Below are 17,100 nucleotides of genomic sequence, written 5' to 3' on the forward strand. Positions count from 1 at the left end.
GCACACAACTCCAGGCGTAGAGGGAGAAAAAAGAACAGTCAATTGTTAGTTGAATTAGGTGATTACAGTAACTGTGTAGAAAAAAGTTTATCCACATATGCAAATCAAAATATGTTATAGAAAACAACAACAACAACAATAATAATAGAAAAGCATTCAAGAATTTTCAAATCAAAATGTGTTTTGTTTATTTCTAAGCAAGTGTAGCATTAAAACTGAGTGTGTGACCAGGGATGTCCCTGGTTCAAATCTCACATCAACCATTAACATAGTAGGCAAGAGAGCCACTGTTCTCTCCTCTAGGCCAGTGCTTCCCAAACTTCTTAGCAGCGAGACCCACTTTTTAAAACAACAATCTATTGTGACCCACTAGACAAAAAAGATAAAGAAATATACTACTACTACTACTACTACTACTAAGGTCAAAAGTGCAACTTCTGGTTTTCTGCTGAAAACCAGAAGTGACATTTTTATGCCTTTAAAAGGCATTAGGAGGGCCAGGGAAGCCCTGGGGTACGTGATGGGGCATGCCCTGGGGGGCCCCACAGATACCATCCACAGATAAATGAAACCATGGATATGGAATGCACAGATACAGGCCCCCTGTATATTAATACTTTAATAAATAACAATATTGTCCAAACTGGCCCTTTAGCATGCTTTGCAGATGTGTGTATGTGGCTATATTAAATTAGGATTGGCACCAAAATTTCAAAAACCTGAAACTCAAAGCAAATTTCAGTGTTCTCCCCCAAAGCAAAATATCTGACATTTTTCAAGGGAGGCCAAATGAAATTGGGTGAGAGAAGTGATATTTCTGAGATTGCTACCAAATCATTTCCAGTTCTGTGGAATTGCATGTGTTGCTATACAACAACTTCAACAGCAAATTTTATAGTTTCTTTCCCCTTTGAAACCTTGTGTATGAAATATGCTGCAGTGCTGTAATACTAGGGTTCTTGAGGTAACATTTGCTGAAGCTCTTATGCCGATGCACGTACTAATTAAATGCTGCATTGCCACCAAAAGCATTTCTCCTTTTGGTAGTGCTCGTGGGGTGTTGTCATTGGACTTCCTTTTCAAAAATTCATTTTTCCAATAGTCTGCAATGCATTTAGTGATGAATGTACTGTGAAAGTAACTGGTTGTTGCCATGTTGGAAAAGTTTCATGGCTTCAGCGATCGCTAACCATTTCCCATCCATCATTTTGTCAAAAGTTTTTAATGTTTTGCAGAGAGTCATCTAGGAAAGAAAAAGAAGAGGAGAAAAGAATGAGAGGGGAAAAAAGCCAAGTTCTTTAATTCAGTGCCAAGAAACTGACTTGGATCTCATCCCCTTTACCCTGGGAACAATTAATATTGTATTTTCCTAAATGCCACTCTGTGTGTGCGGGAGAAGGGGGGAGAGAGAATGTAGCTCTTGCTTATTGCAGTGTGGTTATTTAAAAGTCTTCCTTTTGCTAATGTAATTGAATCCTTAACCTTGGACACCTAACAGAACTGGAGAGCCTGTTGGATCATTTGGCTGAAGTAGTGCCCTCTTTGGAGTACCTCAGTTTGCTGGGCAATGTGGCATGCCCAAATGAACTAGTCTGCAAAGACAAGGATGAGGGAGACTACCAACGATACAGGTTAGTATCCTGAATTGCAAGTGCAGTTGGCTTTCAAATCTAAAAGTATTTGGTCAAATTTAAATGGCTGTACATGTCAAACAACTGAAAGCAAGTGCCATCTGATGTGGGTTACAACTCAAGACGCAAGTCAGATTGTGAGGAGATTGGTGGCAGGGAGGGAAGGTACAAAAACATTATTTTCCTCTCTATATCCATTACAATAACCCTGAAAGTGTTACGAGGAAAAGTAAGATTACTTTTTCAGGTGGTTGATTGTGGGAGCCAGTTTGGGGCTGTTAAGGTCTCCTGAAGCTCAGAACTTGGATGATAAGGGGTGGAACCTCTTAGGAGTAGAATAGGAGTTTGTGGTGCCTGATGCTGGTAGAGGATGGCAGGTCAGGAGAAGACTCTGGCTGTGCTACAGGAGTGAAGTCCAGTGAACACAGGAGTGCAAAGGGCAAAATCTCTCAAGCAGAAAAAAAAACTTTGCTCCTTGACTCTGGCACCTCACTCTGAGATTTTAGTCCTTCCACTTGGGAGCCTGAGAACTAAACCTCTGAGATCCATCAGCCCTCATAGCTATTAAGAAAGGCAGAATTAGACAGGTCTAAGCCACAAGACGTTGTTCACTTGGAAGTTTTGCTCAGGCCTTGTTGAAACTGACAAAGTTGTATGGAGCAATGCTTCCATATAGGACATTTGCAGAGAGCTCCAGCCTTTTTTTGAACTGCTACAATTGTGAAAATTGCAACAACTGCTCATAAAGACCCTGTAGGAAGCACCAGTTCATACAACCGCTGTCTCCACACAGTTCCCACTGTGTTACAAGCCCAACATCAACTCTGTACTTTTCTACAGATGTGGGCCACCACGTATCAGGAATCATACATTTACTTTCCTAGTTGTAACATATAGAACACTTTAATTGTGTCATAGTATTATGTGTTTTTCTATTTTGCCACATATTATTGACTGCCATTAGTGAGGACACATGCAATCTGTAAGCACAAGTCCTAGTCTAGGGGTTTTTAAACCCTTTGACAATTAAAGAACCCCAATGGATTGCCCAATATGTCCCCATATCCCCTTCGTCAGACTGTGGAAAACACGACCACCAGTCCTATAAGGTACTAGTATGATTTAAAAAAAAAATGTCAACAGCTTGGTTCTGCTTCACATATGGACAGCTAAGAACAGAATGCTTTAATCCTTATTGGCAATCGTGACAGTTAATAATAATAATAATAATAATAATAATAATAATAATAATAATAATAATAATAATAACTTTATTTTTACCCCGCCCTTCTCCCAAAAAGGGACCCAGGGCGGCTAACAACATATAAAACAGATTAAAACATAATTTCACAAACAGATAAAAACATATTAAAAAACACATTAGCAGAACCCATAAAAACAGTAGTCAGAAGAGTCAGAATAAAAGAGCATAAAACAGCAGTTTTTAGAGGAATTGGGCCTGTAAAAAAGCAACTAAAAGATATATAAAAGATGTTAAAAAGGCCATAACATCAGAAGGCTTGGTTAAACAACAAGGTCTTCAGGCCTCGCCGAAAGGTCTCGAGGGAGGGAGCCATTCTCAAGTCAAGGGGAAGGGAGTTCCACAACGTTGGTGCCATTACTGAGAAGGCCCTATTTCTTGCCGCCGCCCCACGTACCTCCTTAGGCGGCGGCACTTGTAAAAAAGCCTTCTCTGATGACCTGAGAGGACGAGCCGGATTGTATGGGAGTAGGTGATCTCTAAGATAACCTGGCCCAGAGCAGTATAGGGCTTTAAAGGTCAAAACCAGCACCTTGAATTGGGCCCGGAAATGAATGGGCAGCCAATGTAGCCCCCGGAGAAGCGGGCTGACAGAGTCAAACCGCCTAGCTCCAGTGACCACACGGGCCGCCGCATTCTGCACTAATTGCAGTTTCCAAACTGTCTTCAGGGGCAGCCCCACATAAAGCGCGTTACAATAATCTAACCTCGATGTCACCGTAGCATGGATCACCGTGGCCAGGTCTGCACGATCCAAGTACGGACACAGCTGGCGCACCAGCCGAAGCTGAGCAAAGGCCCCCCTAGCCACAGCCGCCACCTGGGAATCCAGGAGCAGCTGCGAGGCCAGGTGGACCCCCAAGCTGCGGACCTGCTCCTTCAGAGGGAGTGCAACCCCATTCAGAGCAAGCTGATAATCCAGCACCTGCATCGAGGATTTCCGAACCAGGAGAGTCTCTGTCTTATCCGGATTTAATTTCAGCTTGTTAGCCCCCATCCAGATCCTCACTGCTTCCAGACAGCGCTCCAGGCCCTCAACCGCCACCCTGGAGTCTGGAGGAAAGGAGAGATAAAGCTGGGTGTCATCAGCATATTGATGACACCCCACTCCAAACCCCCGGATGACCTCTCCCAGCGGTTTCATGTAGATATTAAATAGCATGGGGGACAGAATTGAGCCCTGCGGCACCCCGCACCTCAATGGCCAGGGTGTCGAACAGGCATCCCCCAGCACCACCATCTGGGACTGACCTTCCAAGTAGGAGCGGAACCACCGCAAAACAGTGCCTCCAACTCCCAACTCGGCCAATCGGCCCAGAAGGATACCATGGTCGATGGTATCGAAAGCCGCCAAGAGGTCCAGCAGGACCAACAGGGACGCACTCCCCCTGTCCAGTCCCCGGCGTAGGTCATCCACCAAGGCAACCAAGGCAGTTTCTGTCCCAAAGCCCGGCCTGAAACCAGATTGAAAAGGATCCAGATAATCCGCTTCATCCAAGACCCTCTGGAGTTGGGCCGCCACCACCCGCTCAATTACCTTGCCCAGAAACGGGATGTTGGAGACTGGCCGATAGTTGTTCAACACAGTGGAATCCAGGGAGGGCTTCTTCAGGAGGGGGCAAACCACCGTCCGCTTCAAAGCAAGCGGCAATGTCCCCTCCCCCAAAGAAGAGTTGACCACCCTCACTGTCCACTCAGCCAGTCCACCCCAGGCAGCTCTTATCAGCCAAGCTGGGCAAGGGTCAAACAGGCAGGCAGACGGCCTCACACTCCAAAGGAGTCTGTCCACATCCTCAGGCTGCACAAGCTGAAAAGAATCCCACAACACTGGACAAGCAGTTGCCAGGGGGACATCATCAGACATTGTCAATGTGGCATCCAAGTCGTAACGAATGCGATTGATTTTATCTGCAAAATGTTGCGCAAACACGTCACAGCGGCTGACCGTGTATTCCTCCTGGTCCACTGGCGGGGCCTGATGGAGGAGGCCCCGCACCACATGGAACAGCTCTGCCGGACGGCTGTCAGCAGACGCAATGGTAGCAGAGAAGAATGATTTCTTCGCTGCTACCACCGCCACGGAGTAGGCTCTGTAATGAGCTCTACACCGTGTCCGATCGGATTCATCACGAGTTTTCTGCCACCGTCGCTCTAGACACCTGCCCTGCCGCTTCATCATTCGCAGCTCCTCAGTGAACCAAGGAGCCGCTCCAAGTCTGCGACGTGGCAGAGGTCGCTCCGGAGCAATCTCATCCACTGCCCTGGACATTTCCCCATTCCAGAGGTCAACCAGGGCCTCAGATGAGGTGCCAGTCTCGGCAGTGGGAAAATCCCCCAGAGCCCTCAGGAAACCTTCAGGATCCATTAGCCTCCGGGGGCGGACCATAGAAAACGGTCCCCCGCCTCTGCGAAGGTAGGAAGTCGCAACCAGCCTAAACCTTACCAGGAAGTGAACTGTCCATGACAACGGAGTGATCTTGATCTCCTCTACATCCAGATCACTGCCCCCGTGCCCAGCTGTAAACACCAGGTCCAACACATGTCCTGCAGTATGTGTCGGGGCCAAGATCTTCTGGGACAGGCCCATGGTTGTCATGGCGGCCATGAAATCCTGAGCTGCACCTGCCGCAGGGGCCTCGGCATGAACATTGAAGTCCCCCAGCACTAACAGGCGGGGGGCCTTCAATGCCACCCCCGAGATCACCCCAGTCAGCTCAGGCAGGGAGACTGTTGGGCAGCAGGGCGGGCGGTACACCAACAGAATCCCAATCCTGTCCGGTCCTCTCAATACAACATGCTTAGATTAGATAATAATCTAATCTAACAACTTTTATTTTAATTATGCTGAGATCGAGTCCCATGCCGCCATTTTGTACATGTAACCCTAAAGCAGAGGTTCCCAAACTAGGGAAGCCCTATGTATGGGGGAGGAGGGGGGGGGTTAAGGCAGCAGTGGAATCATTGTGATCATGCTGCTGCAAGAGGTAAAAGGAATTTTTCCATCCTTACCTAAGATAGCAGCCTCCTGGAGAGTCTGGTGAGCCTTTAGACCCCTCTGGCAGGCTCCCCACACCTCCAAATACCTTAAAAAAGGGAAAAAAAGGGGGGGGACTTCCAGTTTCACAATGAAGACAGGACATGCCTGGTTTTTTTTTTGTTTGTTTTTTACACCATTTTGATGTATTTGGAGGTGTGGGGAACCCTGCCAGAGGTGTCTGCAGGCTCCCCGGACTCCCCAGGAGGCTGTTGCTGCCTCAGGTAAGGAAGGAAAAATCCCTTTTACCCATGACTGCAGTGCAAACACAGCAATTCCACTGCTGCCTTTGCCCCTCCCCTACAGGAACTTACAGCAGTTCCAATAGTCCCAGACAATTTGGGAACTGCTGCCCTAAGGGGGTCTGGATGCACTTGATTAAGAATCCCTGTTCTAGACAGTACAGAGTTCAACATGCAGTTGCATTTTCCATGGCAGCCATACAGTTCACATGCAGTGCCATTCTGGGCTCAGGTGATGATAGAGACAAGGAGAGATACCTGATGATGCAGTCACAGAGTTGTTGGCAACCTTCAGTCTCGAAAGACTATGGTATCGCGCTCTGAATGGTGGTTCTGGAACAGCGTCTAGTGTGGCTGAAAAGGCCGATTCGGGAGTGACAATCCCTTCCACATTGGGAGCAAGTGTAGTCTGTCCCTGGTCTGTCTCCCTGGCTATGGGCCTTCCTTCTTTGCCTCTTTGCCTCAGACTGTTGGCCAAGTGTCTCTTCAAACTGGGAAAGGCCATGCTGCACAGCCTGCCTCCAAGCGGGCCGCTCAGAGGCCAGGGTTTCCCACCTGTGGAGGTCCACTCCTAAGGCCTTCAGATCCCTCTTGCAGATGTCCTTGTATCACAGCTGTGGTCTACCTGTAGGGCGCTTTCCTCGCACGAGTTCTCCATAGAGGAGATCCTTTGGGATCCAGCCATCATCCATTCTCACAACATGACCGAGCCAACGCAGGCGTCTCTGTTTCAGCAGTCCATACATGCTAGTGATTCCAGGACTAGCTCGTTCCAGGACTGTGTTGTTTGGAACTTTGTCCTGCCAGTGGCATTCATGTAAGTGTAAACCAGCTTTTTTAGATAAGATGCTAAATTTCAGGGCAAACTACATGACACTTTTCATGCAAGCATAATTAATAACTCTGCTCCTAAGTTGAGGTTTAAAAGGTTATTCCAAAATGTACATACATACGTTTGTGGGACTAAATGTTACTACTGGTATATCATGCATGCATTCCGAGGTGATGTAAAAGAAAGCCCTTTGTAGATACAGGCTGAGTGGCACTATAATGAATTCAACAGAAAATGTATTAAAGACTTGCAAGAGACATTCTAGAAGATACATGAATTGGTAGCGATAGGTCTTTTCTGCTAATATTGCAGTTGGTTGAACTTGTACTCAGCAAACTGGCAGCTCAGAACTTGCTCTGTAGTGGCTATTCCATGTTCAACATTTCAGACCTTTTTGAAAATAGATTTAAAGCTATCTTTAGCCTAGAGATTTTTTAAAAAATTATTTCCAGCAAGCCAACTTCTGAATTGTGCATAAACTTGTCGTCTTGGCTTTTGTTAAGTGGCCTAGATTGAATAAAATATTTTTCCAATGTCTTAACCCCAAATTGGAAAGCACATTGGCTGTCCAGCTTACAAAGAGCCTAATAGTGGTGTCGCCATGTAAATTTATGAGACATTTTCACCACAAAATTGCTTAAAAATGAATGATATCTCTGCAGTTTACTGTTTTTCACTTTAAGTACATTTTTCTGACAGTATGCCTCCTATTAATCATTTAAGCAAAAGTAGTTCCTTAAAGGAGCTATTCAGAGGCAAGAATCCATGGTTCATTTAGTGCTGTCTGGGAAAAAAAGTCTTGTTGAGTGACATTCTCTGTGGTTGTATGATGTAATATTTATAATATGTCACACAGCCATACATCAAAACAATCATGTCTGTTATTGCATTTCCATGCAAAATGTTGAGATTTTTTTTTAAAGAGGGTCAAGTTTAACATTGTGGCAAACCATTGTGCCAAAAATCTGAAGCATCTGGATGTATGAGTCTGTTGACAAGTGCAATATTGTTTCAATCTTACTCTTTCTTTTTTTCAGATTTTTTGGGCACTTCTTTTCCTTTAACAAGGTTAATTGAAATAGGTTTAAAGTGAATTTGATTCTGATTTCATATCAGACTGCACTGAAATCAGAGTGAGCCTTTGTGTTGCTTTTTCTTTTCCTCCCATAAAACTAGCTTTATGTGGGTTTCTTTTTTCTTCTTCCAATTCATTTATATATTTATTTTCATAAGATAATGCATTGCCCATCTGCCAAGGCACTCTGGGTGGTCTGCACAAAAATAACTTGAAAATTAAAGCTCAACTGATACAACAGGGTCTTAATAGCAAGGTCACTGTTGTTGGAGGGGTTTGTGGGCTATATGATGAACCCTATGGGATACTACACAGAGAACAAAAGGCCATTCCTGTGCCAGTCTGCAGAGGGAAATGCTGATACAGACAGCCACCCTCTTTCCCATGTAGTTAAGGTGCAGCTAATGGCCCTATCATACTTGGGCTGGGCGATGGTGGCGCTTCTCTTCAGCTGGTGGTGACAGCAATCATTGCACACCCAGAGGAGACCTCCACCACTGCCCCCCCCCAGCAGTAGGAAGCTGTAGCCATTTTGGCACTCCTGCATTGGTAGAGAGGGAGGGAAACAATAGACTTGGATTCTGCTATTCAACGGTAACAGTGTCTCACATTGAACCCAAAACAAGCAAAAGAATGGAAATTTCGGGCTAATACTGCAGTTTTCAAACTCGCAGGGAGTTTGAATCCCGCAGTAAGTCTTTGCGGGGGTGGGAGGGGGGGCTGCAGGGGCTTGGTGCATTTTCCACTCACGCCGCTGCCTCCTCCCTGCCTCCTGGCTGCCCCCGCCCCTTAAGGGGAAAGGGACCAGGACCCTCAGGCTGGGGCATCGCAATGTCCCAGTTTGAATACCACTGGGCTAATAATTCATGTCAGTTGCCACCTGACAACTAATTTTGGACATTTGTTACAATAAAAGGGGGGCTGTTCAAGCTGTTTTTCCTCTTAAGAAAACTATAGAATTAAAAACCCTGCTTTATGAATTCATATATTGTATGCTCTTGGACACATGCTAAAGGACATGTATGCTAAAGGAATGCTGAACATCTGAAGCTACCTTCAAATATTGTGTGGGACCACTGGCCCTAATGTTGTCCTGGTGGCCAGGAGCTCTCCAGTCTCAGACAAAAGTCTCTGCTTGGTCCTTGTAACTGGATATACCAAAGATGGAACCCCTGAGACTTTCTGCATATTAGACCTGAGCTATGGTCCAAGGTGGCAGGAAGAGAAAGCCAAAACATTAAAAGGACATTCCCCAGCAAAATTGGAACTTAAACATCAGTGCATTTAATGTATTTTCTGAAACATGCAAAACAGCTAGAAAAGAATTAGTATTTGTATTTTAGTTATGCATGTTAATGATGAGTTTTGATGAGTTTAGTGAAAAAAGAACCATAGCAAAGAAGTTGTAAATAGTTCTCAAACTTTAATAATTTTGAATGAGGCCTAGTAATGAAACTGGGTGTTTTACTATGTTTCTATACCACCTTTTGTTAGGGCAGCTGAGAATACAAATTAAGGTTTTGCAATCTAATAATGCAAATCTAATCTAATCCTTCCCCTCTGCATATGGGGAAAGGAATTGGGAGGAAAAGGTGATTTCATTAAAAATATAATCTACATTCAAAAATACATTCACATTGGATTTTGTGAAGTTTGTAAAGGTATAAAATTCAAATTGTTTTGTGTGTGATTGGTAGCATAGGTGAGGAGTATTACTGCTAATTATGAATAATTACTTAACAATTGTTACTAAGTACCATTGTACTATTGTATAAAATGACTGCCAGCCTTATGATTTATAACCTTGATTTGTAAGCAGAAATATAGTGTGTGTAGAGAGATTCCAGTGTTGAAAAAGCACCATGACTAGCAAAGCGGCATAAATGCCAAGTAGTCTCATCTGCAGCCTCTGCTTTGAAGATCCCCAGAAAGCAAGGTCATGACCCAGAGATCAAAGTCACAGAGAGTCAACACAATAATTGCTGGTTGCTTCTCTTGTACCAGCACTTGTTCTGTAGTGGGGGTCCTTTGTTTGCAGTGAAACCCTGAACCATGTTATTACTGGACTGTGAAAAATGTCTGGTTCAGAATGTATTGCAAAGCATTTTTAATATAGGTGACCTTACTTGTTTTTTATCAGTGAGATAATTGCACAGGAGAGGTGTGTTGTATCATTTTAGTGTTAGTAGTTCCCTTGAGTTCCCTTGAGCTCCAAAGTACATATGGAGTCCACCTGATTTGTTTTTGTTTTTGTTTTTCCCCCTAGGCTGCTGAGGCTTCTTCCTGGTACAGTTATGGGCTTTGTCTTTTTCTGTTCAGATTTTAGGCTACACAGTCCAAACTGAGATGTTAGTCCATATACCTAGTGTTAATTCCAGATCAGGGGAGGGAGATTTCCTGTGGCCTTGAGCCATTCACTGTCTCTCAGTTTTACTAACACATGGGACAGTTGTGAGGGAAAAATATAGGAGCACACTGTGTTTACCACCCTAACTTCCTTGGTGATAGTGTGTAGAAGGAGCAGTAGTAGTAATTTTCTTGTAATGCCAAAAGCTGTTAGGCTTGATTGCTATCAATTTTGAAGGAGCTGTGCAGGCTGGTAAAGTCTGAAAGATAATGCAAAAGTAGGAGAAGAGACTGAGATATACAGGCAAGGTCCATGACATGCTGCAGTAGGCAGACAGTAATAATCTTTGTATTGCGCTTGCCCAGCTATCCCCCCACATAACACACATGTCTTTGGCCAAGTCAAGGGCCATGTTTATTGATTACACAGAGTTTTGATGAGTTTAGTGAAACTTACCAGGAATGTGTCCACCCATTCCTACAAGATATTTTGTCATATATCAGCAGGTGCAATCAATTTCAAAACAGATCTATTTATCAATATTCTCATATACTGTCTAATTGTAGTATAATTTAATTTATTAAATGACACTACTGGATTTATAAAGCTGGATCCATGGATGGGTGAGATGCAAAAGCACCCAATTTGTGTTAAAGGGGGTATCTGCTATATGATTCCCCACATTTATGTTTGAGGGCCTGGGCATTAAAATTTCCTGCACTTATGTCCTTAACCTCCTGTACGCTGTACTTTCTCCTCCAAGGTTTTAAAGGGACATCCCTGGATTTTGTCATCACTGTGCCTCCAAGCTCTTAAAGGGACAGCATTTGTGATTTACATTTAGCTATGCCCTGCCTGGGCTCTTCTTTTTCCTCCCCATACCCACTGAGCTCTTAAAAGGGCATCATTATTTACAGCATTGCAGTACTGTATTGTTACTTTTGGCATTTGTTCTGTTTTTGACATTAGGTATCATTAACTGGAAGTCAGTTAATGTCTTTAGAGAGTGTCTTTCAGTACAATCCTATGCCTGTCTACTCAGAAATAAGCCCCATTGAGTTAAACAGAATTTACTCCCAGGTAAGTGTGTAGGATTGCAGCCTTTGTATCTTCCCTGGATATTTGGATTTGCTTCACAGACACTATCTCAGCTGCTAATTCCTGGTAACCTCTATTTACAACCCTTTACTTTTTATGCCCTTTATAATTCATTTCACTATAAGTCCAATTTTTGCAGCTTATAAAGGAGACCCCTGTAGCATAAAAACATATCACTTGAAATACCTTTGCCTCCAGTCAGAATTCTACCCTCAAAGTGGTGAGATGATTTATCTAGGCAGCTCCCTGTAATATCAACTGGAATTTTGCCAGTCTGGTGCATCACTCTGAGAATATATACCTAAGTGCCTTGACAGGTCAGTGTTAAGACTAGAATACAATGTCAGCCGAATATGGTAGTTAACAAATTAGTAAACAAATTTTTAATTTTGAGTTGACATTTCAACATTTAGTATTGAAATAACATTAAACAGTGTTGTGTTTCTTCCTCATTTTCTACTGTAGGTTATTTGCACTTCAGCTCTGTGCAAGGGGCAGCAACTAGTCCCAGAACCCAGGTTCTTTTCCTATCAAACTGTACTACAGACTGCATGCCCTGAATGGACACACACACACACACTGTAGAAGAGTCCAGCAAATAGAACAAGCATAGGCTTCTTCGACTATTGGGCAGCCTGGGCCGCCCTGCTGGAGGAACCCTCGTGTTCCCCCAGTGTTTCCCTAGTGCTGGCTGCTGAAAACAGGCATAAAGTGCACTCTGGCAGTGTGCTAAGTATAGCACTGCCAGAGTAGAGGTGGGAAGGCTGCAGGGACATGCTGCGATGCCCTGTGCTGGTAACGTCACTTCCAGTTCACCTCTGACTGTGACCCCCCACCCAGTCGCGTCCGGAGGTGTTCTGAAGGATGGAAAGGCCACACATGGCCTTTCTGGCCCTCAGAAGGCTTTTCTAAGCCATTTTGGAGGCCTTCTGAAGGCCAGACAAGCCATGCATAGCATCTCTAGCCCCCAGAAGGTTTCTGCAGCCTCCGGAATAACTTTTAAAGGTAACTTTCTAAGGCCTTCAGGAGACTTCAGAGGGAGGGGACAGGGAGACTGCGGGAAGGTGTGGATCAGGCAGCGATGGTGTGTGCCAGATTCTATCCTCTCCAGCAGCAGCCTCCCTGTCACCTTGGATTTGTGGAGCAAGAGGTTTACAGAGGGGTAAGGGAATTTCAGTCTTTCATCTCTGAAGCCTCCTGATCTGCCTCCCCTGGATGCAGCATGCACCTTTTCAGTGTAACTACACCAGCAAGGGGTGGAGGATAGGACTGGGCTGTAAATTCCATCAAGATGGTTCAGAAAATGATCATTGTGTCATTGTGAGACAACTCTGTCAGAAAATTGTCATTGTGAGTTTTCCCTTGCCTTGGGCAGAGCCTCAGCCTGAAACGTGCGCTGTTCCCGTGCAAGTTAGAGTTACACTGAACCCTGTGTGTGTGTGTGTGTGTGTGTGTGTGTGTGTGTGTGTGTGTGTGTGTGTGTGTGTGAACACAAATACATAATCATGCACACTCAGAGGTCCATATACCAAGAATAGGTGGCTCAGAAGTTATTCCAAAGGCCATTTTGTTGAACTGGCAGCAAAGAAAAGTCTGTCAGAGAGAGGTACCTGAGCTCCTGTTTCTATGCCTTAAAAATAATATTCTAAATGGGTGTTTTATACTGATACTGTGTCTTTGTTGGTGACTCCTAACCTCCTTCCCCTGACCTGCTCCAGAAGGGGACTTTCTGAATTGACCAAACTCTATGCATAGCCAATTTTCTGAGGAGCTTATAGACTAGAAGAGAAGCTCCCAGGCAGAGATAAATGAGCCTTTAAAGACCTTCTTAGGATATCTGTTTTCCCCCTCTCTCCAGAGCTCATTGCTTTCCCTTACCACTGCAGATAATGACTTTCTTTCACACATCTGCAAAAATGGCTAAGCCTTGAAACATTGGACTCAGGAATTCTGAAGGGGTTTCAAAGCAGTGTTTTAAAAAACACATGCACTTTACCCCCTTAACCAAAATGAAATATCCTATACATGGAATGTAAAATTCAGAGGTATCCTTTTTCATTAAACCAAGGTCCCTTAACTAGCAATCTTATAAGTTGAAAGCAGTTGCAATATGTCATGCAATTTATAGATCCCAGCGCCTGCCATAAAGTGTTTTATGATGGCTGCATTCTGTGTTATTAGTAGCTGTCTCTTTCTGTAGCCATTGCCATTTGATAATAGTCTTAAAACATCCAAAATTACTTACCTGCAAGCAACATTCCAGATAGTCTCTGTTGACAGTTTGAATAAGTTTAGTGCCCTTTTGTTGTACTTTACCTTCAAAACAAACTGATTGAACCATCAATAGCTCCTTGGAAGCTGACAGGGGCCTGTCATCTGGTTTAACCCTCTGATAGTAGGTTATCTTTGGGAGTTAACCTCCTTGCATTGTTAACTGGGATGTTTTATGTACTATGCAACTTTAGGATACTGCTCTGATAACCTTCGTAACTAAGCCATGCATCACAGTAAAGAGATCTGCAGCAATAAATAACCCTGGATTAAATTTACAAGACTTGAATTTATATTATATCATGTTTGTGCTGTGCTTTAGCAATCCTGTTCTGTATTTTATACTAAACGTATGTTGCTTTTAGAGCAAATGGGGATTTGCTGCTTATTTTAATAAGGTACTTCTTTTATTATGTCGAAAATTTTTTTATTTCATTCATACATAGGCACAGATATTCCCAGATGATGTACATGATTACCCATTAGGTTAAACTGTTTTGTAGCATACCTATCTACCAAATTTCCCCCCCCCCTTTTCTTGTATGCTTTTGTCTGGTTCTAGGTGGTGGAAGGTCCTGCCTGTTCTGTGCAATGTGCAGAAGTTCAAAACTCCTCATAGCTTGGAATATTTTACGAGTATTTATGCATTTTTCAAATGCACTGCCACCAGTATGGCTCAGATAGACCCTCCATGCGTCTACAATAGAACGAAAGAAATAAAAAGCAGTGAAATTGATAAAAAGTAAAAGCAGTAGTAGCAATTCAATTAACAAAGAATGTAAACGGTTTTGTAAAATGAAAATATTCATCATGATAATATAATGTTAGGCATGACTCAGACACCCTGAAAGCTTTATGAAATAAACAAAATGGTTTGCCACCTTTTTTTAAACCACAAATAAACAAGTCACCCTAGGCACCATATTTAATTGGCAAGGGGCCATGACTGAAAAGGCCCTGCTTGTTCTTGCCATCTTTATCTCTGAATGTCAGAGCACTCAATGTGCATCCTCATTTAATGATCCAAGCATATGTGATGGTGTATGTGATATGATACAGGAACATCTGGATATCTGGAATACTGGTAGTTCATATAACTTGAATAGAAAAAGGAAGAGTGTGATGCAGCGTAGGTCAAACAGAAGTGTGGACCTAACAGCAGATATAGTTCACCATGGAGCCATTAAGGGTGTGCCTTTGTATGTATGTGCTTCATTCCTCCCTTTGACAAAAGGAATTTGTGCAGTTGTGATTTAATCCAACTGTTCTTCAAAAAGTCATCATTATAGCAGTGCTTCAGCACTGATGACAGGGTTGCTTTTAAAGCCTGCTTCAGATTGCCTTTTATAGTTCATCATCCTCTGCTATATAACATCTGCACTGCCAGGATGTTTGGGGGAAGATTTGTCATGTGATACATATGGCTTTAATCCCCTCCTTCTCATAGTGAGGGAGTTTCTTCTTCCCTTTCTTTAAGAAACAAATTCTAGAAAGTTAAAACAGGAGATACCTTTCCTGCGGAAACCATTTTGCAACAAAATTAGACTGACTTTAGCAGGGTTGTGCAAAACAGAAGTTTAGGGCTTTGGTTCAAAGCTGGCAGAGAGATGACGACACCACCTAAATCTGTTGCCCTTTCTGTGGCTGCCTGCTTCATGATGGCATCTTTCACTCCATCATTAAACATTTGCTGATTTTCTAATAGTGATGCTTTCTGCACCTGAGTATTAATCTTTTCTCACCCTGCACTTAGTTGGGTGTCTTTACTGCTCCGGAGCTTTACTCTTGACATATTGCTTCCTTCTGTTCATGTCACTGTTTGAAAGAACCCCTTGTCCTCTGAGCCTTTCTGCCAGTAATACAAGATGGAAGTATTTTCTTCCACTGAAAGATAAGGGCCATCAGTGTCTCACAGAGGGCTCAAAGGGTAGCCAGGGAAGTTGGAGGTGTGTGCAAGAGTATTTCAATATCCCCTGTCATCCAGCTAAGCTTAACAAATTGTCTGTCTCAAGACATGCAATGTTTCATACAGAGCCCTCTTATTTTTACCACTATCATTCTTCCACAGAAGTACTTTGGCTGAGGGTTTGCATTCAGGTTGTCAATGGATTTTTAATGTGTGTGATTGGACGTATTCTAATTTGTTAAGAATTTGCAAGGCTGCCACTGTTTCAGATGTAGCTGGCTGGCTTTTTTTGGTCTGGTTGTTGAAAGAGTAAACAATTAATAAAAGCGTAACCTCTGTTACTCCTGCAACTGTGGGTGATTTGGAAGATACCCAGTGACTTATCTAGTTCAGTCAGAGAATTTGTATCTTTAAAAAATAAAAAAGGCCTGCCTGCTCAGCCTTTTCCTGAAAGATTCTAAGGAAGGGGGATTTCACAACCTCCCCGAGACAGCTTAATCCAGTGAGTCCAGACATGTTTGAGGGCAATCCGTTATATTTCAACCTAAACAATTTCTCCCCTCATACTCCTGGACATGTTCAATAGGCTCTTCTACGTGCCACAGGGACACAGTCTGATTACTAGAATGATGGTCTATATAAACTTGGCATTTGTGGGAAGTATTATCAATCACCTTTCTGTTTCCTGCCAGGAAAGGATCTGGCACTTCCTCTCCCTGACTCCACGAAGTCTGTTTCATATCTGGGTGGCGGGCTGTAAATAGCAAGTGCTTGAGATGAGTTGATATTATCACCTTCCCGGGCTGTTCTTCTAAGCATTGATTCATGCCATGCTGTGCCATGCTCTGTCAGCTTTTAGTGAATAAAGCTGTGTGTGAGTGTTTGGCTAGCCAAGTTCCAGCTTTCTTGCCAAACTGCTGGCGAGGGATCCAAAAGCAGCTCTGAATCTAGTATGTTCCCCAGACCAAAGTGTGTGTTTCCCTTAATGGTAGTATAAACCTCACCTTTAATTCAGTTGCCCTTGCAAGAAAAAGCACCCAGATACCCAAAGATCAATATATGCCATCCCAACATAAGCAGTGCAGCAAAACCAGCGTGTTCCGTGGAAATAATCAAATCATGGTGCAAATAACTCCACATTACTCTTGTAAACAAACCAAACCAGAAGCTACAGTGGAAGAAAAAGCTACCTCAGCATTCCTACTTGATAAGTTTTTGGATAATTTCCAAGGTCACCAATAACAGCAGTCAGGCAAATGCTGAGAACAAGAGAAGATTGCTCAGGGTCTATCTCTCCAGTCTACACCAGTGATTTTCAACCTTTTTTGTCTCATGGCACACTGGTGTGCCGTGAATGGTCTGCTAGTGTGCCATGGGAGTTTGGGGGAGAGTCATTTATTAAC

At 43.5% G+C, this 17,100-nt stretch overlaps 1 protein-coding gene across 1 annotated transcript in view; it reads left to right on the plus strand.

The window, feature by feature from the left end:
• Nucleotides 1-17,100, plus strand: part of LRMDA (leucine rich melanocyte differentiation associated) — a 923,478-nt gene that overhangs the window by 502,061 nt on the left and 404,317 nt on the right. Inside the window, exon 4 of the mRNA XM_066622155.1 lies at nucleotides 1,492-1,631. Coding sequence (XP_066478252.1) covers nucleotides 1,492-1,631 — 140 coding nt within the window. The remainder of the gene's footprint in view (nucleotides 1-1,491; nucleotides 1,632-17,100) is intronic.

The sequence above is a fragment of the Tiliqua scincoides genome, chromosome 3 (genome assembly GCF_035046505.1).
Source record: "Tiliqua scincoides isolate rTilSci1 chromosome 3, rTilSci1.hap2, whole genome shotgun sequence".
Taxonomy (NCBI): domain Eukaryota; kingdom Metazoa; phylum Chordata; class Lepidosauria; order Squamata; family Scincidae; genus Tiliqua; species Tiliqua scincoides.